This window comes from Ambystoma mexicanum, chromosome 13 (assembly GCF_040938575.1).
Source record: "Ambystoma mexicanum isolate Mex_15411 chromosome 13, UKY_AmexF1_1, whole genome shotgun sequence".
Taxonomy (NCBI): Eukaryota; Metazoa; Chordata; class Amphibia; order Caudata; family Ambystomatidae; genus Ambystoma; species Ambystoma mexicanum.
In genome coordinates, this window is record NC_090938.1 from 381,740,462 (window position 1) to 381,767,037 (window position 26,576).

At 47.9% G+C, this 26,576-nt stretch overlaps 1 protein-coding gene across 2 annotated transcripts in view; it reads right to left on the minus strand.

Moving 5' to 3' along the window:
- The window catches only part of CARMIL3 (capping protein regulator and myosin 1 linker 3), a 2,002,476-nt gene that overhangs the window by 1,568,029 nt on the left and 407,871 nt on the right, over positions 1–26,576 (minus strand). For both annotated transcript variants that reach the window (XM_069633925.1, XM_069633924.1), the window contains exon 3: positions 375–425. In XM_069633925.1, the coding sequence (XP_069490026.1) occupies positions 375–425 (51 nt within the window). The remainder of the gene's footprint in view (positions 1–374; positions 426–26,576) is intronic.

Sequence of the window (26,576 nt, forward strand, 5' to 3'; positions counted from 1 at the left end):
GGAAGACCTGTTTGATAAGAAAGCCATTATGAGAGAAAAGCTCTGTATTCAGATACAAACAGTGTATTGCAGATGAACAAGGAGTGAGGGAAAAAAATGGCGACTTGAAGAAAGACAAACAGTTCTTCTTTGTCATCTAGCACTAAAGGTTGAGAGCTTGTTGTCAATTCAGTGACCAGCCTATTGTCAGAGGGCTTCAGTTTGGGAAGGACATGAGGAATGCATAAATGCCTTATGTCGTGTGATAATAAGGGCTACACTCAACTCTCACCCACTCATTTACACATGCTATGAATCGAGTTCACCACTGAACCCTTCCCCTCTTCCCAGAAAGGCATGTCAAGCTTTCCCAGCTTTTTGGGACTTTCACTTACCTTAGTCGGAACTTTCACAATCAAGATGTAAATCCGCCATGAAGTGAGAACCTGATAAAGAAGAAACAGAGGCTTGAAACATTAAGTGTGTACATACTGAACAGAATGTCTTCACAGCACTTCATGTATACCAGTGCCCTGACCCACAACACAGCACACCTGAAACTAGGAACGACAGTCCACTTAGAATCACAGACCACCACCAGTCTGGGTATACTCTGACACTTCTGCATGGGTTTACGGCACATTGGTGCATTCTGTAGGGTTGATGGGAGCCAGGGTGCAGGGTGGTATGCTGTCCTAGTCAGGGCTCTGTCACGGGGTCTACCAAGATCCCAACTATTATAAACGCTTTTTTTCACAATTCATTGGGATGCTTGAAGTAATAAGGAGAACCCAGGATGGGCATTGTGGTTGTCTTTCCACTGGAGCCCATGCTGGATCTCAATGACTACGACGTTGGGATACCTTTATTTTTAACAGGTGCAAGATGCAAAGTACAAACAACATTTATCATACTAAACATCTACTTCAAGTCATCATGAGTTACTACATAATGCAGTGCTCACACAGACAAGTCAATCCAAAACAACATGTCAGCCATCTTATACATGTATAAAATGCCTTTGTCAATCAAGAGACTCCTTATCAACAGTGCATAAGGCTACTAAAAAAGAATGTGCTCTGTCGGCAAATCATACTACAAAGTGCTCATCTTATTGAGAAGGTTCACTCTCTGAGGCCCAGATAGCTCAACAGGTCATATATCTTCCCTAGCTTGCACCAATCAATTGATCAAATACAAAATATGTGTTTAATTCCGAAAGCCAATTATTCAAAGTTGGAGAAAATAAATCCTTACATTTGCTAGCTATCAAGTGTTGAGCAACATTTGTTGATATACAGATACAACTGCATCTGGTTCATTGTTGATCAATTCTCACGCCAGAGAATAACCATCATAAAAGATTAAATGGCTATATTAATAATCTAATATATCAAGGGTGCTACGTTGCTTTTTTGGCTAGTGTACACTGTGCATGCGCCAGCAGGTGGATGCAGTACCAGCATTTGCCCCCTCCCTGCACCACCCCCCCAGCAAGCCAAAATAAATGTCTATCTGCACTGACCCTCTCCAGTTGCCAACCAACTAAGCCAGAACAAGAACCACTGAAGGCGGCAGTGCACAATCATGGTCTGTGTATTTCAACCCATTCCCGTCCCTACCCCGAACACAGTTGGTGGCCTGTCCACACTACCTTCGCCATCCCCAGAGCATAGTTTGTGGCTATTTGTGCCACACCTGGAAGCAGAGTGTGTGTCCTATTGGAACCTGACCCCTTACCCACTGAGCAGGCAGGTAGCTCCCAATATGGGCTACCCCCACACTGACCACCAACACCATGCCCCCTCACTGAACATGGAAGCACCCCCATCCACCCACCACATGCGCCAAACAAGGGAGGGCCATCAACCCCTGCAAGGAAACAGCACCAACTCTTACCTATAATGCAGAATCATCACCACACAACCCCACCGGAATAAAAAAAGCTTCAACACCACTGTGCACATTTTTTTAACGTATTGGCGATTTATATCACAGTAAATGCCAGACTCCTCCATCTTCTAAATGCTGGACCGGACCTCAAACTCATTTGGACCAGCATATTCTTGTTCCAAAGGCAAGTATGTTTTCCCTAAGCTATCCTCCTGCTGACTGGACGAGGAAGCACCACTCACCCTCCCCGTACAAAAGCAGCATCAATCCATCCACAAATATAGAACCAGCACACAGCACAGAAGCAACACCAACCAATCCACAGCACCGAATAAAAATCCCCCCCACCCACCCGCAACCATAGCCCACCGCCAACCCAATCCATATTGGAACCAAACACATAATCTCCACCACCCCCCTCAACAAGGATGCACCACCAACCCACTATCCCCCTTTCCGTACACCATCAACACCTCCGTCAAACCCCCAAAGGACCACCAGCCCCCTTTCCTACACAAACACCCCACCAATCTACCAACACATAGGACCCAAAACCCCCTTGGCATTAAACACAGAAGCTCTACTGCCAACCCCACAAAAACAGAAACAAATCCAACCCACACACCCACATCAAAAATGTAAGCAGAACCAACCCCCAATGCGTCAAACACATATGCTACTCTGATACCCCGGATCATTCATGTAACCCTGTGTGCGTCCAGCTAGGTCTTCACTTTATAAATTCCATACATACATACATACATACATACACTATAGCACCGACTGCTGCATTCTTCCATTTTCGAAGTAATGCAATAATAAGTGTCATCAACATCACCCACTTGTGCTACTCAATTTAACATCCTCTGGATGATGAAGGTCTGAGTCAGTCAGCAAAGGGTATTGAAACCATGTTGCATGCCATCATCCACGCTTTGCTGGAGTTACCAGTCTTGCCAACAGTGGTACAGTGTGAGTTAAGGTTTAATTTGAAGCATGATAGACTATGTATTCAGGAAATAGCTGTATTTGGACCGAGCGTGTGTCCAGCTCCAATGGTAGTAGTGGCTTTCAATAAATATTTTAGTGGCGGGCATACATTCCCAGCTCTATTGTACTCATGGGGACCAGGCGGACAGTCTTTTGAGGGCAGGAAAGGCAGCCTGATATGCGCACATCACCACTGGAAAGGAGGTGATCAACACGTTTCCAATAATCATGAAACTCTAAAGGCTTATCAGCAATATTTCGGGCTGCTTGATTTTTTGTCAATCAGGCACTTAATCTATTCACAAATAACATGTTTTATTTATCCAATCTTTGTTCTCATTTTCTGCATTGGTTTTTCTATGCAGTGGTTTCTTGGTGAAGTCTGCTATAGGTGTGTGTCCCTTGGCAGACTGCAGATAAGAATAATCTCTCTCCAACCACAAATGCTCTGATAAGAGTCAATTGCCATACATATTTCTGCCCTGATACAAATGCAGGAAACCTGGGAGGAAATTAAATGTCTGGCACACCACATCTAGCAGTGAAGGAACAGTTTAGATGTACTTCTGTAAAAAGGCTTCTCAAAGACGTCGAACAAGTGACCTCCTTCAGTTTGGTAGCATGCGTTTCAGGAACTGGAGGATAGTTAACTCTTGCTCCTCGAATCAGAGGTACTACGCACTGATTGCTTTGGGATTGCAGGCATCTACAGAACTACATCCCCCAAAAAGGCAAAATAATGACAGACATGTTCCTGTACACATGGTCAATAATATTTTGGTTTGATCTGTGTGTTACATTATTGCAGTCTGGCATGACACCTCCACCAGTTGTCAATAGTACTTCTAAAAGTAAAATTCCATGATCATTCACAACAAATACATAGAGTTCAATGATTATTGTTAGTGATCCAATAAGGCCATGAAAACTGTATTATCTTTAGTTTATTTCAAATTAATTTAAATGAAAACAAATAATCATTGAACTCTAGGGATTTGTGTCTGACCATGGAAATGTGGCTTTGTGCCACGTTTCTGCCAGCCGAACCAGAAACCTGCCTGCTGCAACCTATATCAGCCTTACTTCCCTGCTCCAAATGCTGCCCATTGTCACTCTTCCTCGAAGGAAACCAACAGGTTCCTCCATTTTCTCTAGAGCACCTCGTGCTCTTATCTACACCCACTGTTCTTCTGCCCTGTGTTCCATGTTGTTTGCTTGTCGCAGGGGCCATGCCAGCCCCAGTACCTGTAACTGCTTAGACACTGGCCCTCATTAGGACCCTGGCGGAGTGGGTTTCCGCCAGCGCTAATCGCGGCGGACCCGTCCGCCGTACTACGAGTTCCCTTAGCGCCATGGAGGTTTTCTCCGCCTGGTTTTACCGGGCGGAGAAAACCATGGCGCTAAGGGACCTCATTGTTAATTACGCCGCCGTACTTTTTAAGGCGGCGTAATTAACTCCTTCCCCACTCCCATTATACCCTATGGGGCAAGAATGGGAATGGGGAAGGGTAAAATGGGGATTGGGGATTTACCGCTCCGCCAAGGTCGGCATGGGGTGGTAAATCCGCCAACCCCCATGGCGCTATCGACGGCTTTCCGCCGTGCTTCGCTGTGCATTTAGCACCGCGAAATCCGCCAGGGTCGTAATGAGGGCCACTGTCTGTTCCCTAATTTTCTGTTCTGGTTGAATGGTTAAATCTGTGTTCCGTGTGAGATTGTTCTAGTTTTGTTCCTATCAGGCCACTGGGTAGATAATCTCAGTCTCCATTGATCCAGGCTAGCCCCAGACTTGGATATTCCATTAGTACCTTAGTTTCTATCCACGGACCAGATGGGTCAGCTTCCCTGACAGAGGAATTGTTCTTTTATTGCGCTGCATGCCGGCACGCAGGCCTTCCGGTCTATGTACGCAGGCCTGGTGCACCGCTTTACCACATTCCCTCTGAGGTATATTGTGTTTCCTGTAGTGATTATTGCGGTTAGTTATTGTTGACCTTGTACTCATCTCGTTGTATTTCCTTCTTACACTGGAGCTTGGGAGGAACTGCTGGTGCACTTTCTTTTCAGCCGTTCGGCTTAGTCCCAGGACGGTTTTGTTCCATGCTGTCAGGAAGCAAGGTAGTGATATGATATGATATAGCATTTAAAATGCGCCTGTGCACAAGTGTTTCTAGGCGCGACAAGAGAAGGAGGAGGAAATCAAGGGAGGACGAATACAAAGATCTTACTAGGCCTTGTGACATTCAGACTGTGCAAGAGCAGGGAAGTGGAAGGGGAGAAGTGCTGAGGGGGATAGGGGAGACGTGTAGTTAACTTAGTAAGTGCAGCCAGCGGTTGGCCCATAAGTGCAGAGGGAAGGAACTGTAGGGTTGCAGATACAGACCATAAGTGCCGGGGGAACCTGGAGGCAGTGCAGGGGCAACTGGACATGCGGGGGCCTGGGCCCGATTTTAGAGGGTTGCCAGGTGACCAGTGCGTGGAGCAATCGGGACATCAGCAGGGGAGAGGAAGAGAAAAAGCAGAAGTGAAAAGGAAGGTCTTGAGTTTCTTCTGGGACTGCAGGTGGTTCTGCTAAAGCTTGAGAGAGGCAGGGAGGCTGTTCCATAGGGAGGCCCCAGCCGAAGAGAGAGATCTCCCCCTAACTCTCTGCTTGGAAAAGCATCTGACCCTTAGAGAGTCTGAAGTGGATGAGCAGAGAGCTCGAGAAAGGAGATGTTTAGGAAGAGAGAGCTAGAGGTAGTGCAGCCCCAGGCCCCAGCAAGCCTTGTGGACGATGCACAAAGGGTCTTGAACTTGATCCTTGCTTCCAGAGGGAGCCAGTGAAGAGATTTCAGAGCTGGAGAGATACCATCCCTGGGGGTGAGGCATAGGACAACTCTCGCGGTCCTGTTCTGCTTAAGTTGAGAGGGTGTGGAGTAGAGGCAGGCAGATTTAGGAAGAGGCTGTTGCAGTAGTCCAGCCTAGAGAGGACCAGAGCTCTGGAGACATTGAGCTACTGGGGGAAAGTGAAGAAAGGAAGAATACCTCTGAGGAGGTGCAGCTGATAGTTTGATTTCTTAGAGACCTTAGAGATGTGAGGAGAGAAGGAGAGGGTGGAGTTGAAGATGAATCCAAGGTTCGTAGCCTCACAGGCAGGAGCAGGAAGAGGGCCCAGAGTGGGTGGCCATAGAGAGAGAGGAAAGGAGGGAGCTGGTTTTCCGATGAGGAGGATGTCAGTCTTAATGGCATTAAGGTAGAGTTCATTGGCGGCACACCATTCCTGAAGTCAGTTTCAAGGGCGTCCTCATGGATGATACAATGTGGAAATGTGCTGGAATATAAGTCCGACCTTACATGTATGCCGGACAAGCGATAAAAAGCAATATGTGGAGGACAAGCATATCATTTTTACATGATTAAAAATGAAAGGTACGCTCAAGAACAATAAATTGAAAAGCAAAGATATTGTATTAAAATTACAGGAAGTTTGGGGCAAAAAACAAAAAAAGGAATCCTTGTTTTAGCAAGTGCATGCATTAATAAGGTATTACTGGGGTGAAAAAGGTCACATGCAAAAGGACAACGACATATAAATAGGTCCCTCTTGAATGAAGAATGGCAGCTAACTTATAAAGTTGGAACATGCAGTAGAAAGTCAATGATCGGGATCCCTGCAACACATGTCTCTGATACAAAAGTGGCCAGAGTGCTTTGAAAGAAAGCGTCTGAAAAGATGGCCGATTTCCCACAGGAGAAGAAATCCTCTGCTTCCAATCTCTGTGAAGATGACCTCTCCTCATGACGAGATCCACACAGAATACAAGACAGTGCACTTTTCAGATGCACACTCATGTGCTGTTCTGACTATGGTCCCACATTGGTGGGTAGCACCCTGTAAGGAGAGAGCTGGTGTCTGCATTTGGTTGTTTATGAGCCCCCCTCGAAGTCACTGCCGTATCTCAATCAGCCAGAGTCCAAGACCAAAAGGACCAGAGTATGAGGTCCTATAGTTGCATCCTCCTCCAAAACCTATCCCACATTTATATATATGTACTAGGGAAGGAGGACCCAATCTTGAAAATCTCACAGATATGTTGCAGCCTCACAGAACAGAGGCCAGGCAACAGACCCAAGACCTGAAGTTTCACTCCTTGCAGGTACTTTAGGGACATGCACACCTTTACAGAAGTTGTCTAGTAGGAAGAGACCATGATTAAAAATGCTGTATCAGAGAAAAGAAGCTCTGCATGGTGTTATATACCAGAAGGGATCACTGCAGAGAAGTGTTAAAATAGTCCCTAACTCGGATGCCAGGGTAAAGGAATATGTGATGTTTCATGGATAATCCTGGCGTCCCATATGCAAGTAGGAAACTCTACATAGTGATACCAAACAGAATAACACCATTACTGCGCCCCATCACAGCAACCTCCGAAAATGTTTGACCCCCTTTACACCACATATATATATTATATATGTGTGTGTGGGGGGAATGGTATATAATGCAAGTATAGGGATTGCGGGGGGTCACCCCCTGCAAATATATACGGTGTAACAGGTCGAAATTAAAAAAAAAAAAAGGCTGCAATTTCTGGGTCGCAGTGATGGGGGTCGCAGTAATCATATAGATCCGTACCAAATAAATAGTTCCAACACCATTGCACACTGCATTGTAGAAAACAGTGCTGCCTGAATCGTCGAAGAGCCACAGGAGAGTGGCACATTGCAGAGAGGAAGAAGCAGGACAGTTACAACGCCTACTATCCGAGTTCGCTTGCGCCACTATTGCGAGGCCGTAATTGGGTCCAAACTGGATTACTGTAATTGGCTTTACGCTGGCTCTACCAAATACATAATTCATTGCCTGCAGATTCTTGAGAACATGGCTGCTCGCATCGTCACTAACAGTAATAGGTCAGACCCCATGACCTGAGTTTTGATTTGGCTACCTATTCACGCAGGATCAGATTTAAACTTCTAACCTTGTGCGCCTGGAGACATGCCTTTGGTTGGTAACGGTGCACGGTATAAATCAAAATAACTTAACATAACCTTAATTCACAAGTCCTTATACGTTCCACCCCACTATACATGACTTTGCGGTTTACTTGGAATCATCTTAGCTGTTCTCCCAGATCTGCGTCACTTTACCTCCTGTCCACTCCAAGATTTCGCAAATCAAGAACATTTCGTAAATCTTATATAGTAATTGGTACAAAGTTGTGGAGCAGTCTGCCAGGTGATATTAGAAAAACTCAGACTCTCTGCAGTTTAGGAAGTTTTCAAAAAGCTTTTAGTTCAATTTATGCTGGTAGGATGATTAGTTATTTGTTCCCTACTCGTCTCCTTCTTCCTTAGTAGCTACTGTTTGCTGAGAAACCACTCATTGGTAGTAACGCCTATCACTTCTGAAACTGAAATTGAAATATGCCTGGAGTCAAAATGGCTGCCAGACCGTACCGATGTTTATCCTTCTCTTAGGTGAGAAGACCTTTGCTGTGCGCTGAAAGGAGGGCACTACTATGCCTGAAAATGATGTATGTGCTGAAAGACCTTGCAGCAGAATAACACTGATACCTGTGAAAAACCAGAGGGTGTTTCACAACCTAATCACCGGGGGATCCCGTACCCAGGTGGCCAGAGAAGGGCCATCGCTTTTGGATCCCAACCCTGGGAGTCGACAAGTGAGGGAGGATCACTTGGGTAGGGGTTCTTCTGGGAGTGAGAGAGAAGCACCTGATGATGAGACATGGTTTCCCCTTTTTCCACAACCCATCTAACCCTAATCCCTGCTTATTGTATGGGAAACTACAACTCCCATAATTCCTCCCCACTTCACATTGACAACACTACTAAGCTGAGGAAAATGAAGAATGTGGCCAGGAAGATTATCTCTACTGACTTTCAATGGCTCTGTCCATTTAATGAGACCAGGCAGAGTCAGGTACGTAATCCTAACCATACACACCTGCCACTTGTTAACACTCCCTGTCAGGATAAAAGGTGGCGTACACAGGCACACAGTGAGCAAGGCTAGACACAAGAAGGAGCAGCTCTTTCATGGCTGATGCGAACCAGGCTATGTAAATTGGAAGGCCAAGGGGCTGATCGGCAGTTGCGAAGAATGAGAGAGAGCCAGGCAAGCATTCCACACTTTCGGGAAGTCGTAAGTGGTCCAAGAGTGAAACCAAGTGAGCGGAAAGGAGAAACCTTCAAGTTACTTCAAAGTGGATGGCTACCCTCCCGGAGGAACGACAGAGTTGGGGAGGAGCAGAAGAGGCACTGATAGTGGTCTTGACTGCTACATGAAAGCGTGTTGAAGAAAGAAGCCTGATAATACGACTGGTAAGTTATCGAAGGGAACAAAAGCCTAGTTTGTGTTCAAATCAAAAGTAACTGTAACCCAACGTTGAAGCTTGCGCGTGCGCCAATAGAACGCGTAATGGAAAGGACAATTGTTGAACTGTGAGGAAAGTATACAAAGTAACAGATTGGTCCTGCGAGGTAGAATCGCACATTCGAATGTTTCTGTGAAATGTTCTGAGTTGAAGTATATTAAAAAGGAATCGTAGGCAACAAAGTAACTGCGATCCCGAACAAAAGTTGAATAAGCGAAAAGCAAAGAATGTGAACTCTGAATATGCCAAGAGGGCAAAGTATATGAACTTTGAAAAAGGCCAAAAGGGCAAAGTAAAGAGAATAAGAAACTACAAGTACCAAGAAGCATTGGTGTTGTCGAAGTGATGAAGATTGTTGAATTGTTTAAAGAGGGGTCGAAGTGATCATGCAGAGAGCTACATAAAACCCTTGCAGCTTCGAAAGTCTTCGACAGTAAAAGGAGATAAAGACAAAATGTAGGGAAGGGAACCCCCAAAATGAAAAAGACAGGCTTGGGCCTGGCGGAGGGAAGCCTGTGCTAACCTTTGGTAGAGTGAACGTTAAGTCTGAAGATTAGTGGGGAAGAAAAGCCCCCACAAAGAGAAAGACAGGCTTTAGCCCAGCAGAGGGAAGCCTGTGCTGAACTGTGTGAAAGTGTCATTGTGAAAGGAGGCATGCCCGAGCCCGGCAGAGGGAAGCCTTAGTTGAATTGTGGCAAAGTAAAAGTCAAGAGTAAAACTGTGTTTTTTTGGCAAGGTGGACAAAGCCTAAATAACTGATTGAACTGCCAAAAAGCTTGAAGCCCAAGCCTGGACCGTTGGATTGTACAAATAAGCCAAAGTGTGCAAGACTGAGTGAACTGTGCCATCCACCTATCCTTTTAAAGAAATTCTCGAGACCCCATGCTGCTGAGCTGAACGTGAGTAAGGGAGTTGTTACCTAAGCCATTCTGACATTTCTTTTAAGACACTATTTTTCCTTTTGCCTTCCCTTAATACATGTGTCATTTGAGAAGGAGGGCATTGTTTTTTTTTTAGTATAGGCCTTTTTATTTTGACTAGACTGGCTTGGACTTCTTTGTTATTTGTTTAATGGTCGCGATTACACCCATTGTAGAGTTAGGGACAGTTAGGAATTTATACCAACCCAACCAAAATACCAAAATAAATGTTTTCAAAACTTGCATCTATTGTGTCTGTGTCTGCTGTTGATACCATGTCTTCCTTACAACCCATGTCTGTAAATCGCGAAATGGGTCCTGGCAGCAACATGTTCCCATTATCTCTGATGCACAACACCAGACAGTGGGCCTCATTACAACTATTGCGGAATGCGTTTAACGGCGCCGGTAATGGTGCCGGCGCCATTAAATGCATTCCGCAATATTCCAAGGTTCCCTCGCGGGACCCGCTCTGGACATCTGGTTTTACCAGACGTCCAGAGCGGGTCCCGCGAGGGGACCAGGGAGCTGACAACGGGCCGGTCGTAATCGGCCCGTTGTTAGCTCCAGCACCCATTCCCTTTGAGCCCTATTGGGGTACAAATGGGAATGAGGAAGGTCCGGGCCCGGATTCCCTGAAGGAGGAATTACCGGGCCCTCCAAACTCGGAATGGCCCGGTAATTCCCCATTCAGGGAACCCGGACACGGTTTTGGGTGTTCCCTCCAAAGTCGTAACGAGGCCCAGTGTCTCCCAGCTGAATTTCTTTGCAGTCCCTGCTCCTCCACTGAACAAAGTTAAAGCATTCTCTGAACAGCATGTACTTGTAATCCAGCTCCCAGGTTGGTCCATGCCATACCCTGACTGGCCTGATGGGACATGCTGCTACATTTAAAATGGGATAATTAACAAACTAGCCACTAGCACCAGAATGCAAAGAAAATATATTCCTTTGGTGATGCAGGATGAAATGCATTTCAGCAGTTTGCTCTGCAGGCCATGCTGCACTGCTTCATGTGAGCCCTGCAGGAAGATTCCCCTACAATAAGGGTGGTGTAAGGAAGGCATGGTATCAAAGTAAAACAGACACAAGTGATCACAGTTCAAGGGTGTTTATTTAAACCATAAAAATGGGTCAGACAAACGCCTAATCTAAACCTAAATCTAAGATGGGAGCAAGCTACGACCATCAAATAATAATAATACAGTCCTAGTGGAGCCTAGTCAAATAAAAAGAGCCTATTCTAAGAAAGAACTATTGCCAATCCTTACCGCTATGCTACAAAACAGTGTGGGATAATGTTCACAAAGAAAGAAAGAAGTGTTCTCAAATGATAAGTCAGGATGTTGTGGCCGGGGTCTCCCTTCCCCACGTTTGAATCACGGGACAAGGCGGGACTCGAGTATAGCACACTCCTGGCCTTTTCCAGCCTGAGTTTACAGTTTATTCTTACAATGGGCCTCATTATGACCCGTGCGGTAACCATGGCGCTACTTGCGTCATGATTGCCGCCGGTATTTTACCGATTACGCCATGGTGAATGGCGGAATTACCGCCCCATTCCAAGGTTGGAGGGGCGGTAATTCCCCATTCACCATTGGCCCTTCCCCATTCCCATTTTTGCCCCCACAGGGCTCAATGGAAATGAGGAAGGCGATAGTTACGGTACCGCAAATTGCGGTACCGTAATTACCTCCAAGGTCCCTTTGCGGGTCCAATACTTAACGGCTGGTAAAACCAGCCGTTAAGGTAGGGAGCCGCAAAGGGACCTCGTAATTAGGCAGTAAGGGGTTAATGGCACCGCCACCTTTTACGGCGCTGTTAACCCCTTACCGCCTGGGTCATAATGAGGCCCAATATCAGGGCCTTTTGTGCTCAAGTCTCTTTTATGCAAAGTCTCCTGCTTCAGAGGTCCGGATGTATTAAAAACAACAAACAAAAGTTCCTTCTATTATTCTTCACGTTGGGCGATTACTCTTCACCCGAGGATCCCCCTCAGCCGGGCTCCATTCCCCTTCACAATGTCAGTCTCCTTCAATCAGGCTCAAACCAACAACTCACTGTGGACATCCCTCAGTCGGGTTCACGTCTGTCACCACAATGCAGTTCACTTAGCTTTTCAATTCATATCATCATCATCATCTTGTAATATTCATGAATCTTAATGTCTATTTAAACAATCCTCTGGGTTACCTTCTCCACTTTATTTAGGTCCCCCTCATTCGGGCTCAAGCCTTCCTTCACCTACCTTCCAAAGCATTTGCCAATTCACACAGAGACTTCTGAAGGGTGCTTATGTCTCGCTGGGTCACTCCGTGATTCTTTGGCAAGTGCAGATTTCACGCGAACACAATTTTCATGGTGTTCCCCTTAGTAACACAGTTCATTTAATTTTAACAAACGTGTCAAAGACTTTGGACTGTACAAGGGATTTGGTTTGACCCTTGTATGACCACTTTGACTTCTCATGCCGGCCTTCTCTAGGACTTCTTGGATTTTGTAGTTTTCTCAATTTAGCATAACCCCCCTTGTTCAGAAGCAGGGTATTCTGTAAGAGTATTTCGAAAGAGCACCCCTGCAGTGCCAGACCACTCTAACCTTAATACCTTGGTTGTTCACAAAAGACCTTGGTCTATTATCTTATTTTCTTGTACGCAAATGTTGCCACTGCAACTTTGAGCTTAATACAGTCCGGGCCATTATCAATTTTCTACGACTCACCGGCTGTGCTGAACTCATTGGCTTTTCTTCTGCTGGAGTCAAGGACGGTACTGTGGCGGCAAGCTCTTTTCCCCGCTCTGGCTATCAGTGCGGGAGGGCCGTGTGTACCGTTGACATCTGCCACAATAATCGGCAGCTGCAATCACTGGTCTCACTGTACTTTTCTGGAAGGGTTTGAGGCTCTGGGTTGAAAGGGGCAAGGGCAATTCCCTCCTTGTCGTCCTTTCAGTTTCCACCGCCTTTCTCCTCCGTTTGAACTGATGTCCTGAATTGGCTGCTTCCTCGTGCGTTCAGTCTTGCTCAAAGTGTGCTCTCGTGCTACGCCTTTTATCCCTGTGGGGAAGTGAAAGGGCCTGACTCTGCCTGACCCTTGCGTTGGGACATGTCAGGTAAACGGCTCTGGTGTTAGTCTGTTGTCTTTCGCAGTGTGAGAAAGTGTTCGTGTAGGAAAGGGGGGTAGATTTTCTAAATATCCTATGGGGTAGGAAGGGGGAAAAGGTGTCATAAGGAAGGGGGTACCGCATCTCACCCGTCAGCGTCCCACTTCAACTCCCCAAAGATCCCTCATCCAGGTGATCCTCCATCACTGGTCCACCCCTAGGAACTGGATCCAATAGCGATAGCTGTGTGCTGGCCACCTGGATGACAGATCCCTGGGGACTAGCAAGTGAGACACCTTCAGGTTTCTCACAGTGGCCAGATGGCCCCATGAGAACCAGGCAACATGCTCCCAGTTCTAGGCTTTCATATAGCAATTGATTACAGGACAGGAAAAGTGGCGCCTGGTTGACAGCAAGTTATTTGGGCTTGTGTTCCCGATTTATGCAAGAAATGGCTCCGCCCAGCATCATGTTCCTGCACTGCCTCAGGCATTTGAGCAGCAAATCCTTCACACGTAATGAAGACTGGGCTATGGAGAAGATCTTCTTTGGCTTGCTGTCATTGCATCAAAACATGACCCTCACATATTAGATTCCTGAGTTTCCTACTGTCACTGCATTTGATCCAGTGCCCTACACAAGGGGAAAAGTGTCAAGTTGAAAGCTATCAGCCAGCCATAATAAGTCCCCTTATAATAAGTTGTCTGAGTGTTGTATGACTCTGAGGGTGAATGAGTGCATGTTGTGTGAATGTATGAATGTGTAGGTGAATGAGAGTGTGCATTTTGTGTGAATGAGAGCATGGTACCTTTGAGTATGTGTGCCTGTGTTGAGTGTACGAGGGTTGGCACTGGCAGCATGTCATTTATACTGGACATCAAGAGTAAATAAAAAATGATGAGTGCTAATACGTAGCCAGACTAGTTGTGTTATAATTCAGACCGGGATTCCTTGTTCACTATGCTAGAGAGGCACAGCTTCACCTCACTGATGAGGCCCGACTAGGCTGAAACACTAGGCTGGTGGTACTCTTGTTCAGAGGAGAATTGCCTAGCATGTCAGTGCTAGACTACCTAAGTGGGTGGGACCAGGCTGATATGCAAATGGATATTTCTCCTCTTTGAAAGATACAGTGCGCTAAAACATGGTTGTTGACCCTCACGAGTGGGAAACTTCCCATAGAGCAGGTTATTTAGGTTCCATGTGATAATTTCCCAGCGAAAATGTCGCCATGCAAGAATGGTGCTTTTTTCTGTGCAGACACTGGGCCTCATTTAGAGTCTACCAGTCCGGAAACAACAGTGGCGGTAAACCCGCCGCCACTGTTGTTTCCAGCCCTGCAGATTACGAGTTCTGCAGGCGGGAGGTGTCACTCCCTGCAGACAGAACCGGTGTTTCCATTGGGACTCCATGGGAATGGGGATTTACGGAATTGTGCCTCTGGAATTACTGGGTCACCGGGGTTGCAATGCCCCGGTTATTCCGGCAATCACGGAGGCGGTACTTCATTCCAAGTCCGGCAGCAACCTGCTGTTTTTTCCGTCTCGGCTACCGCTGGACTTGGAATGAGGCCCACCATTATTAGGAACATGCAAGGGACACTCCCGCAATCCTCGCTTCCATTTACCCCAAATATTGTCCCTGTATATATGTCGCCTATGCAGTTTTCCGGCGATATGTATGGTGACATTATATATGGGGACATTATTACTTGATACCGTTATTTGGCGGTGTTCGTTTTCGGAAGAGGGGCTCCCAGACCTTTCTTTGAATCCTTCTGAATAATTTGACTTTTATTTCTTTTTTTGGTTGCCCAGATTATGTAATGTCTTAAATAAACTCTTGTGAGAAGTCAGAGACACACATGACACTAAACAAATGTGGTTCAAAGGGGTGGCTTTATTCATTCTTCGGTCAGGAAAGGAGTTCGACCAAATGCCTATAGAAACTATGAACAATAAGGAGGTTCTTGCACTAAACAGTGTCAGGAAAGGTTCTTTCTTAAGGTGTCCAACACCTTCACTGACTAGTATCCAAATCATGAAGTTCTTTTTTTTTAACTCTCTTTATTGGCATTTCAGTTAATCAGTGCAAACAACAAACCAGGTAACTCCCCCCCACCCCACCCCCCTCGGTACACAAATGAAGGAAGCGCGGAGGACCAAGAACCGCATGAGCAGCAACAACATCAGTCCTTAGGTAACTTTCATAGTCCAACCAAGTCCGAACCCTAGACTCATATTGTCCTGCGCCTCCCCACCAGCAAGGCCCCACCGTCCCAGTCACCACATCAATAGGTAGGGCCTCAGGGAGAAGGCAAAGATCCCTCTGCAAGAACAGACCGAGCGGGGGATCCCAGCACAGCAGGGGATACGGACCTCTCCCGCCCCGGTTGATCAAGGAGGTATAGCGTGCAAGCGTCCCACATTTGAATATTACCCCTGCCAGTTCCCCTCATTACATCCCATTTGGACTCCATGTCGTTACAATACAATATATCCTTGGACCACTGGGCGACCGTCGGACTCCATCTCTTGCCCATCCCATAGCCACCTGGCGTTTTGCCAGGATGAAGAGAAGGCCTATCAGCTTCCTAGTCTCCTTAGGGATCCCCTCAGTATACCCCAGTAGCGCCTGTACGGGATCCAGAACGAGCAGTTGCCCCACAATATCTCCAACCACCTCAAACACCTGCTGCCAGAATTGCAGCAACTCCCCACATTCCCAGGCCACATGAAGAAATCCTGCCGCCTCCTGTCCACATCTGACTCAGGCCCCTGACCTCTGAGGGAAATAATCCTTCAGTTGAACCGGAGAGTAATAACATTGGTGCAGGAATTTAAAGTGGATCAACCTGAAGTTCGAGTTAATCGCCCCATTCTTAGTCAGTGCACAACAATATTCCCACACCTCGATCAGTAAATCCCTCCCCAGCGATTTCTCCCACAACTGCTTAGAAGACCTCCCCTTACCAGACCTACCCTTCAGGGCCAACTCATACAATTCGGAGAGCATTCGCCGCCCAATACCTTCCCTTACCACCATATCGAGCATCCCAGCCACCGGGTGCAGAATGGGAAAAGATGGGAACAGCCGCTGAAACTTCACCCTCAACCTATGATACAGAAACATATCCAGCACCGAAAGGGCCCCTTTCTCCTTTAGCTGATCTATAGAGATGAACCTCCCACCCGGAAACAGATCCCCTAGCTTAACCACTCCTAATCGTTTCACCATGGCTACAAAACAAGCCTCACTAGACAGGGGAACGTCGGGGATAAATATAAGAGGGAGTTCCGGCAAATAGCGCACACCGCCAGCGGGCATGTGTTCCAGAAGGGACCAGGCCTGACATGTAAGCTCCACCAAATTCCGAGGAGACCGCGACCGGCCCGAGGCCGTCTAGATGACCAACCGTAACAGCGCCGGCAACGCAATCGCCCTCTCAATCTCCATGTGCCTGTGCTCTGCCGCCATCCCATACCAGTACCGGAGAAAACTAGCCTGTGCCCCCGTATAGTACAATTCAAAATCAGGCAGCGCCAGACCGCCCTCCCTAACCGGCGCTACGAGCTTCCCCCAGGACACCCTAGCTTTTTTACCAGCCCAAATGAAATGTGTTACCAATGAACGGAGATCGCGGAAGTATTTTTGAGGTACCTTTATAGGCGTGTTCAGGAACAGATATACAAATCTAGGAAGGATAGTCATCTTGACCACCGAGACCCTGCCATATAGGTTAAGCGGGAGAGAATTCCAACCCGACATTGCCCGCCTTGCAGCCTCCAGTGCCTCCACATAGTTTGCGGTGTACACCACCCCCTCCTCCCTCGCCACCGTGATCCCCAGATACCGCGTGCTCAGCAAGTCACATTGAAATACCCAAGAATCTCAGAATTGGGACGCCCCCCCCGTCAACGGGAATATGACCGATTTACTCATGTTTATCAAGAGTCCCAATAGTTCCCCGAATCGCTGAAGATCCAGCATAATCGGGTCTAGGTTAATTTCAGGGTGCCGAACAAACAGGACCATGTCATCTGCGTACAACAATATGATTACCCTATGGGTATACAGCTGAACTCCCCGATGCAGATGAAACTCCCTGACCCATTCAGCCCAAGGTTCTATAGCCAGGCAAATAAAAGGGGGGACAACAGACAACCCTGGCGCGTCCCCCTCTCCAGTGGTATAACCCCAGTGGTCAGCCCATTCACCCGTACCCTAATTACCGGATCGGCATACAGTAGTGACACCATGGAGACAAAGAATTCGCCCATACCCATCCTGCGCAAAACCATAAACAAAAACGGCCATTCAACGGAATCAAACGCCTTAGTGGCGTCAAGTAGGACTGCAACCACCGGATCGTCTGCAGGCAGCGCCGCCATCAAACCAAACATCCTCCGTAACCCAAACAAGGTCGATCGCCCAGGAATAAACCCTGCCTGATACGCCATAACCATGATTGACATCAGCGGCGCCAGCCTCAGTGCAATAAGTTTCGCCAAAAGTTTATTGTCAAGATTCATGAGCTAAATTGGGCGATACGATGAGCAGTCCCCCTCTGGTTTCCCAGGTTTCAACAATATAACCACCACAGCTTCACGAAGGGAATCTGGTAGCCGACCCCTTGATACCGCCTCCTGATACATACGTAGCAGATATGGTGCCAGTTTCTCGGCATAACACTTATAAAATTCGGCCGTGAAGCTGTCCGGGCCCGGACACTTCCCACTCGGTAATAGGTTAATAGTTTCGACCACCTCTTCCAACGTCACTGGCCTATTCAGCCACCCTCTCTGCTCCTCCGAGCACCAGTATAACCCCCCACCATCAAGGAAAGCCTCAATATCCGCCCGCAATGCCGTCATTTGGGAAGAGTACAACTGGCGGTAAAATTCCTGAAATTCACAAACTATCTCCACGTCCTCAAAGTGGTCCACCCCCTTCTTATCAGTGATTACCGTTACCCTATTCTCCCGGTCCTTCAATCGGGTAGTTCGCGCAAGCGACCGTCCCGGGGTCTGCCTTTCACCGTATCTCCTAGGAGCAATCCTATCCCACATAAATTTAAACTCCTGTTGAGCAAGGGTATAAAACCCCTGCAGTTTCCGCTTAATATTCCCCTGTTGGATTTTGGTCGGGATGGGGGCTCCCTCCTGCAAGACCCTCATTTCTTCTTCTACTTCAGCCAGATCTCGCCGTAACTTCCTCAAAATCCCAGATTCCTTGGCGATAGACTCCCCCCTTATCACACACTTAAATCCTTCCCACAGGACACCAGCAGATGAGATTGACGCATCGTTGACCTCAAAATAAGCATCTATGGCCTTCGCCAATTCCTCCCGGAAGACCACGTCCACTTCACTCTTAAAACTCCAAGGGGGCCTTGCACCCTCCCGACCCTCCAGCTGAATAAATAGCAGAACAGGAGCATGAACCGAGAGCGTGTGGGCCAAAATTCCTACCCCCGCAGACTGACCCATGATAGCTTTAGATACCAAGAAATAGTCCAAGCGAGCTGCCGAACCATGTGGCGCGGAATAGTGCGTAAATTGATTCACCCCCGGGTGTTTTACCCTCCAGATATCTTCAATATCCCACACAGGAAGCATACCTCGGAGTCTAGTGGAGAGTGTTTACTACCCAAACTCATCAAACTACCCACCCTATCCAGGGAGGCATCCAGAACCGAGTTGAAATCTCCAGCCCAAATAATTTCCCCTTAGTGGAGTGTCCCGAGCTGCTTCTCCACTCAGTTAAGAGACTCTATTGTTTCCCGGTTGGGACCATAGTAGCTAATCATAGTATACAGCCTCCCCTGAATGACCCCCTGTACCACCAGGACCCTGCCCTCTTGATCCTTCAGAAATTTGGTCAGATGGAATCCCACTGATCTGTGCACCAAAATACACACACCCCTGGAATAAGAGGAATAAGAAGAAAAATACCTATGGCACCCCCAGGTTTTACCAAATTTCAATTCAGTTGCTGCCGTCAGATGAGTCTCCCGGAGAAACGCCACCCCCACCCTGTACCGCTCCAGATACTGCAGAACCTTCCGACACTTGGGCGGGCCATTAAAACCCCAGACATTCCAGGTCATAAAATTTACCGCCGCCATTTCAAAACATCAAAACACAGAACATCCCACTTCCGATTAGGATCCACGTACATCCCCAACCCCTGTGTGTACCACTGAACCCGCGCACACGCCCCCCTTACTACCAACAACCCCCCAACTTGTCGGTGATTACCCCCCCAACAACCCCAACAGAAGCACCCCCCCACCCCTGCTGGAACCCCAAACCGTCCAGCTCCCCAACACTCATCAGCGCTTGTACGGGGACCACTACGAGCCCAACCCTCCAGTGCACCAGACCCAGTAGTAGTCACTCACTCAGGTTGATCAACAGCCACCAAAAGGAGCTGCCATTCTAAAGAACCCCACAGTTCGCGGGCAGCTCTACCCGTCGTTCGGCCGCAGTCTGGGAGAGCCGGGCAGTCCGTCAAGAAATGAGGCAGCCTCATCCGGGGTTTGAAAAAACAGCGATTTCCCCTCATGGACAACCCGCAGCTTGGCCGGGAAGAGCATTGCATATTTCAGACCCTTATCTCTCAGTCTCTTCTTGACATCCAAAAAGGTTCTCCTCACAGCTTGCACCTTATCTGAAAAATCCAGGAAAAATTTAAGTGTATCCCCTTTGTAGGACACCAAACCTTTCTCCCTAGCTTTCCGGAGTGCGGTGTCCCTGTCCCGGTAATTCAATAACGGGGCAATCAGTGGGCGAGGCGGGGCCCCCGGGATCAGTCTCCGACCACCTGGGATCCTATGCGCTCTCTCCACAACACACAGCGGAGAGAAGCCTTCGGGGCCCAGCGCCTCACGCAGAATTTCTTCCACCAGAGACTCCATATTCCTCTGGTCCTCTGACTCTGACAGGCCAACGATCCGTATATTATTCCGGCGAGATCTCGATTCAAGATTCTCTTGCTTCTCTTTAAGCTCTTTCAGAGCCCCCCTGACCGCTGACATTTCCACCGAGACAGAGGTTGCCACATCCTCCACTCCCGACAGACGACCTTCTGCCTTGTCCCGCCTTTCCCCATGTTTGTCTAGATGGACGTGCATTTGGTCCACTTTACACGTCAGAGTGTCCAGCTTGCCATCCAGAGACTGTATGCCCGACTGCAACTGCATCAGCATTGCCTTAATATCCTGAAAAGCTGCCGCAGGATCTGGGTCCCCCCCCAGGGAAGTCGACGCAGCCAAGTCTGATACTGATCCGCAGGCTTTGCTCTGCGAAGGCGCCTCAAAGTGAAGCTTTAGCTGTTGTTTACCCCCCTTCCCGGATCTAGACATGGCTATATGGAGGTGGATCACCAGAATGCGCTGCTTGGCCCACAGAACCGGCCATCCGCCCCTTCACCGCTCTTGCCCCTCTCCTCGCCGTAGGGCCAGACTAGCACCCCACGCCCCACGGCCGACCCCTAGGACTACTGTCCCCCCTCCAGACACCCGGGGAACTGCATGCCCCACCACAAGGAGCCCACTGCACCCCTAGGTTCAGCCACTAAGCAGGTGAGAGACAGTGTATGCCAAATGCCACCCAGGGCGACCACCACCTTGATGTCCAAAACTCGCTGCTTCCAGGAAGGCGAGTACCAGCAGCCCGGACGGTCACAGCACTGTGTTGGCGCCGCCCGCTCAACAGCCCCTCCACCGGATAATCCTGTGCCGTACCGGCTGTCGCGGATTCGCAGGGCGAGCAGAGCGGGCAGGCACTCGCTCCTGGGTACAATGCCAAAGTCTGTTCTACCAGAAAGTTTATGGGCCAGCCTCCCACCGCTCAGCTCTCCCCAACCCCGCGGGTCGAGGCCAACCCAATCTGCTTTAGTCTCCGGGGAGGGCCGCCCCCCCCTATGGGCAGGGGGCACCCCACCGCACCGGGTGCACAACCCCACCTCGCCCAGCTCCAGAAGATGCAGACGGGCCGACCCTCCTCACTGTCCCGACCTCCAATCACTGCCGCCTCGCTGCGATGCCACCCGCAGCCCCAGGCGTCTCAGAGCGGGCGAGCTCCCCGCGGCCTCACCGTCAGCGATCTCTTGGGGCTCACAGCTCTGCGGCCAACACGGCCCCTACCTCGCCGGCGCAGAGCCGCTGCGCCTTTCCACGGCTCGCCTCCACTCCGTTGTCCGCGAAGAGAGCACCCCGACAGGCACCACAGTCCCACCAGCCACACAGGGAAACCGCCAGGTAGTTTGTTCCACTGTGCCTCCCAGGCACACACCACTCGCCGTCAGCCGTCAGCCGGGGACCCAGCACTCCCCGCTCCGAGCGGGCTCACACCTCCCCCACTCGTCACAGAAGGAGGCCGCCACAACTTCTCGTTGCCTCTTCGCTGCTCCACCGGCTCCGATTCAGCCCAAGAAAGCTACTGCCGAGGCCAGAAGTATTTCTGTATCGGGAACTGCCGTTCACACACAAAGATCAACCCAAGGAGCGCCGAATCTCATGCCGGATATTAACGGTGCTGGAGAACTTCATAGGCCTGCGGCCATCTTGGTCGGGCTCGCTAGCGCCCCCCCAAAATCATGAAGTTCTTAACCTTGTCTCAAGAGTCCTGGACTCCCCTGGGGCAATCAATTCTACAAATGAATCTCGAAACAACACAGCCAACAGAATCTTCCAAATCCTAGTGTTGCTGAGTCTTTAAAACCACCAGGTTATCCTAAGCATTCAACACAAATGTTTCAAGGTGCAGCTAACAAGAGAGTTCACACATTCTATTCTGAAACGTCCAATCCTAATCTAAGAAACCAAAACAGATACATTCTTTTGGGAAAGCTCCTCCAGGGTGTACTCAAAGTCTGGACCCCTAATCGGTTCCTGCTGTCACTGTCTTTCAGGCTCTCTCCCGGGTAGTAGGCTTCTCAAGTTCCTTTTTTGTATTTATTTTATTTGAAGAACAGGGATGTCCATTTCGAGCACATTTACAGATGTCGGAAGCGTTCCCGCGAAGGGGCCTGTGCAATAGTATAAAGATGAGAACAAGTAGCGAGCCAGTTTACGATGGTGTAAAGAAATTAGGAAAAATCTCAAGAACAAAACGTATAAAAGCAAACAGGTGACTTACAAAGGCAACATGAGCCTAAGGGGGCATGTGATTCACACTAAAGTGGAGTTCTAATTAGTCAATGGAGGCAGTGGTGGGGTCAGATAGGGAGTATATGGCAGAGGGAAGGGACGCCTTCTCATTAGCAAGCAGTTAGGATAAGCTTTGAAGAGGTCCACAGTTGGGCTGGCTTTGATTTTTATGGGCAGTTGGTTGCAGTGGTGCAGGTTAGCAGGGAGAAAAAAGCAGAAGAGAGAGGAAGAAAAATGAGGATATGGGATGTTGAGGTTGAGTGCAGAGGAGGATCAGAGATTGAACGAGATGGTGAGTAAACTGAGATACATTCAGACAGGTACTGAGGATCAAGACCTTTGATAGTTTGTAGACTAGAAGGAAATTGAAAAGAGAGCGGTTGTGCATGATGGGGCAACCAGCATGTTGTCAGTAGGTAGAAGTGGGGTGGATCAGTGTAGGTTGTAGAGAATGGGGGTAGGAAAGTTATGAGTTTGTCTAGAGGAAGAAAGGAATAGAGGGGAAGGTCAGTGAGTAAGTTTGAGCAGTAGCCCAATCTGCTAAGCCCAAGAGTGGAGAAGAGAGTTTTTGTAGAGCGGTTAGTAAGAAAAGGACACATTTTCTGAATGTTGAGGAGGTTAATGTGAGTGGCAGATGCAGTGGTAGTGATGAATTGTTGTAGTGTTAGGTCACTATCAAAGAGAACTCCAAGATTGGAAGCCTTGGGTGAGGGAGCAAGAACGTCAGGCAAAAAGGCGAGGGGAGGGATGGTATTGTAAGCTGGGAGAAAGACAATTTCTGTATTTAAAGAGTTCAGCATGAGGCATCGGAGAGCCATCCAGTGATACATTTTAGTGACACCGTTTTTAATCTATTGCTAGAGTGCTGGGTTGAAGAAGGGAAAGGAGTAAAATATTTGAGTGTCATCAGCAAAAAGGTGATTGTGAAAGCCAAAGGGTTTTATAGGTCTTCCTAAGGCAGAGGTATAGAGGGTGAAGAGAAGAGGTCCATGGACTGATCCTTGGGGGGCACCAACAAGGCAAAGGGTGGGGTCAGTGGTGTGCGAGCTCCAAGATATTCTAAAGGATCAATCTTCCAGGTAGTATCAGATTTGCAAAATCAAAGATCCTAGAGAGTGAGGGAGAGAGAGAAGTGGTTGACGGTGTCAAAAGCGACAGAAAGGCCCAAAGGAAATAGTATAGAAGAGAGTTGAGCATTAGCGAGAAAGTTGCATGAGTGCAGTCGCGGTGGAGTGTTTACTATGAAATTCAGATTGAAGTGGATCTCCAAGGCCATTATCCTCAAGGCACTCAGTGATCTGGTTGAAGACCACCCGCTCAAGGACTTTTCAATAATGGGGAAGGAGAGAAAATGGGTGATAGTTTGCCGGGAAGTTTGGGTCGGCAGAAGGTTACCTCAGTAAGGGTAAGACAGTTGTAGATTTGAAGGAGGCAGGACAGAGAGATTATAATGAGCTCAGAGAGATAAGAGCAAGTGATTGAGACTAAGGGCCTCATCACGAGTTCGGCTGTATTCCCGGCTGTAATACCGGCGGCTGTAATAGCCCTAGCACCGACCGGTCCAGTGGTATTACCACCAGATCACGGGTTGGGCCTTAACGGTAAATCCCCATTCCTGATTGGGTCCATTGGATCCACTGGGGAATTTTCAGTGCTAATACTGCGGGCTAATACAGCCGGCTGTAATACCGCCAAAAACAGGGATTTTCACCTCCAGAAAAAAGCTGGAGGTAAAACAGCCGATTTAGCACCCAACTCGTGATAGGGCCAGCCCTTAAATGCGACGGTAATACCGTTACGACCAAATTTAAGGGCTACAGCCCAAGTCGTGATGAGGCCCTAAGTCTTTGAACATTTGGGGTGCAAAACGGTTGATAGGAGTGCAAGATGGGTTGGCACTGTGAAGAATGGGTGCTAATTTAACAAGAGGTGGGGAGAAGTAGTTGAACATAGAAGAGGTACGTGGAGAAGTGGTGTGGAGAAGAGGGCTGTGAATGACATGAATTCGAGAGATTTTGGAAAAGTAGTGAGCAAAGCCATTAGCAGAAAAGGACGAGGGGAGGAATATTGGCTCGAGAGGTGTGAGCAAAGATTGGAGGTCAGATAAAAGTTTGTTGGTGTGATTGCGAAGGGAGGAGATTCAGTTTGTGAAGTGTGAGGATTTGGCAGAGTCCAGTGCAGAAGTTAGGGCAGTAAGGGTATTTTTGTAAGTAGGAGTGGGGAAGGTGTAATTTGCGCTAGAGTTGTAGGTCACAGCGTGTTTGTTTTGGGGGTCTAAATGTCAGAAGTGATCAAAGGCTGAAGGCGGGAAGGTGTGAATGTGCAAGCAGGATAGTGTTGGTCAAATTTAGTCATAAGAGCATAGTGAAAATCATAGAAAGTACGGTCAATGGAAGAGGCATGAATAGAGGAAAGAGACAGGAGGTCCTCTGATCATCAAGGTAGGAGGCAAGAGAGTTCTGCCTGAATTTCCTTTTGGTCATTGAAGAGGGGAGATAAGGAGTATCTCTTTTCACAGAGGAGAAATATCCTTACATATCCCTACAACATCCCTACATATCAGTCTTTGTCCTGCCAAGGGGCAGTCCAGCACCAAAATGCTAGGCATGGGGTTGCTGTTGGTACTCTTGTTCAGAGGAGAACAGAGGAGCCTAGCATTCTCTGAAAGGCACAGTGAGCTAAAGACTTGGTTGAGACTCTCGCAGGGGCCATCCACCCAAAAATAGGTCAATGTTTGTGCTGGTACAGAGACTCCCAGAACACCCTTTGTTTTGCTAATTAGATTATTCCACTCACCTGTTTGTTTCATGTCTTTAAAACTGTTCACATCATTGCTGCCATCTTGGAATACTTGTGGTGCTTGTAACTTTCCCACAAGTCTGCTGGAAGTATATAGCAAAACATCTTAGGGTGGATACTTTTCTATCGGGTTCGGCGTCGATATGGTTGAATCCCTCAATAAGAGTAACAAATAAAGTTTTCTGGCCAAGCTGGCTTCTTGGGAGGTGTTCGGAAAGTTGGAGACCTTTTTGAGCGAGATTCTTGGCTCTTCTTCAGAGAGATATGAAGGTTAAGTATGACCTCGTAAGATGCACACTTTGAAAATATAGGTCATTCAAATCTGCTGTACCTCTGAAGAGCCTTGTGGAGGCTGACTTGTCTGAATCTATCATCCGGTTGGGTGGTTAGGAAAATATGGCCTCAGCACTGTACAAACTATTTAGTGGTTATTCGGAGGGGAATGCTAAACTCCTGCAATCTTGGTTGGCACGTCTCTGAGGAGATGTTGGTGACAAGACGGGAGGCCCTCTGCAGAAATATTTCCCGAATGTCGATTAACATTGGAGAGAGAGCATGTTAGGTGAAGTTGCTGAACAGGGTTTTTTGGACTCTTGAGCGGATGAGCAAGTAAGGACTGAGCATGTCGGATGCCTGCTGGGGATGTGGCCAGACAGTGGGCTCATTAGAACATAGGTTATGGGATTGTTATTGACATTTGGGAGCGATGTGACAAGTAATTAAAACAGTCATTGTTGTGGATAGAGAATATGACTTTAATTTTGGGAGAGGACACAAGTCTAGAGGAGCTGGCATACCAGCTGGTTACCTGGCGTCTCAGGGCTTCGATGGTGGCTAAGAGAATCATGTTGCACAGTTGGAAATCTTCAGTCTTCCCTACCAAGGATATGTGGCTCCAGGAAATACACTCTATCTGCAGCGTGTAGAGGCTTGTCTTGCGTCAACAGAAGAAAGGCAAACTATTTGAAGACATATGGGGCAGATTTCTTGATCTGGAGTGACTTGATGTCTGGCATAATACCAGTGGAACTTGGAAGATATGTTTTCTCTCGACTATTTTTGATTTTGATTTTTTTCCCCTTTTTTCTCCTCCCCTTTCTTCTCCCCCTTCCCTCTATCTATGTGAAATGCGGATGTGCTTTTTCTGTTAAGGAACACAAATTATAAATAAATAAATAAAACAAATTTAAAATGAGCTTTCCACGGCTGCACAAAAATGACCTGTGGCCTTTTACTGCTTCTCTGCCCAACAGTGGGGACCGAAGCTGCTCAAACTCTTTGTTTATTGAGTTCAGGAAGTTATTTTTTCAGATTCCATGTACTTCTCACTTTGCTATCCAAAGACTGTGCTGCTCAGGTCAGG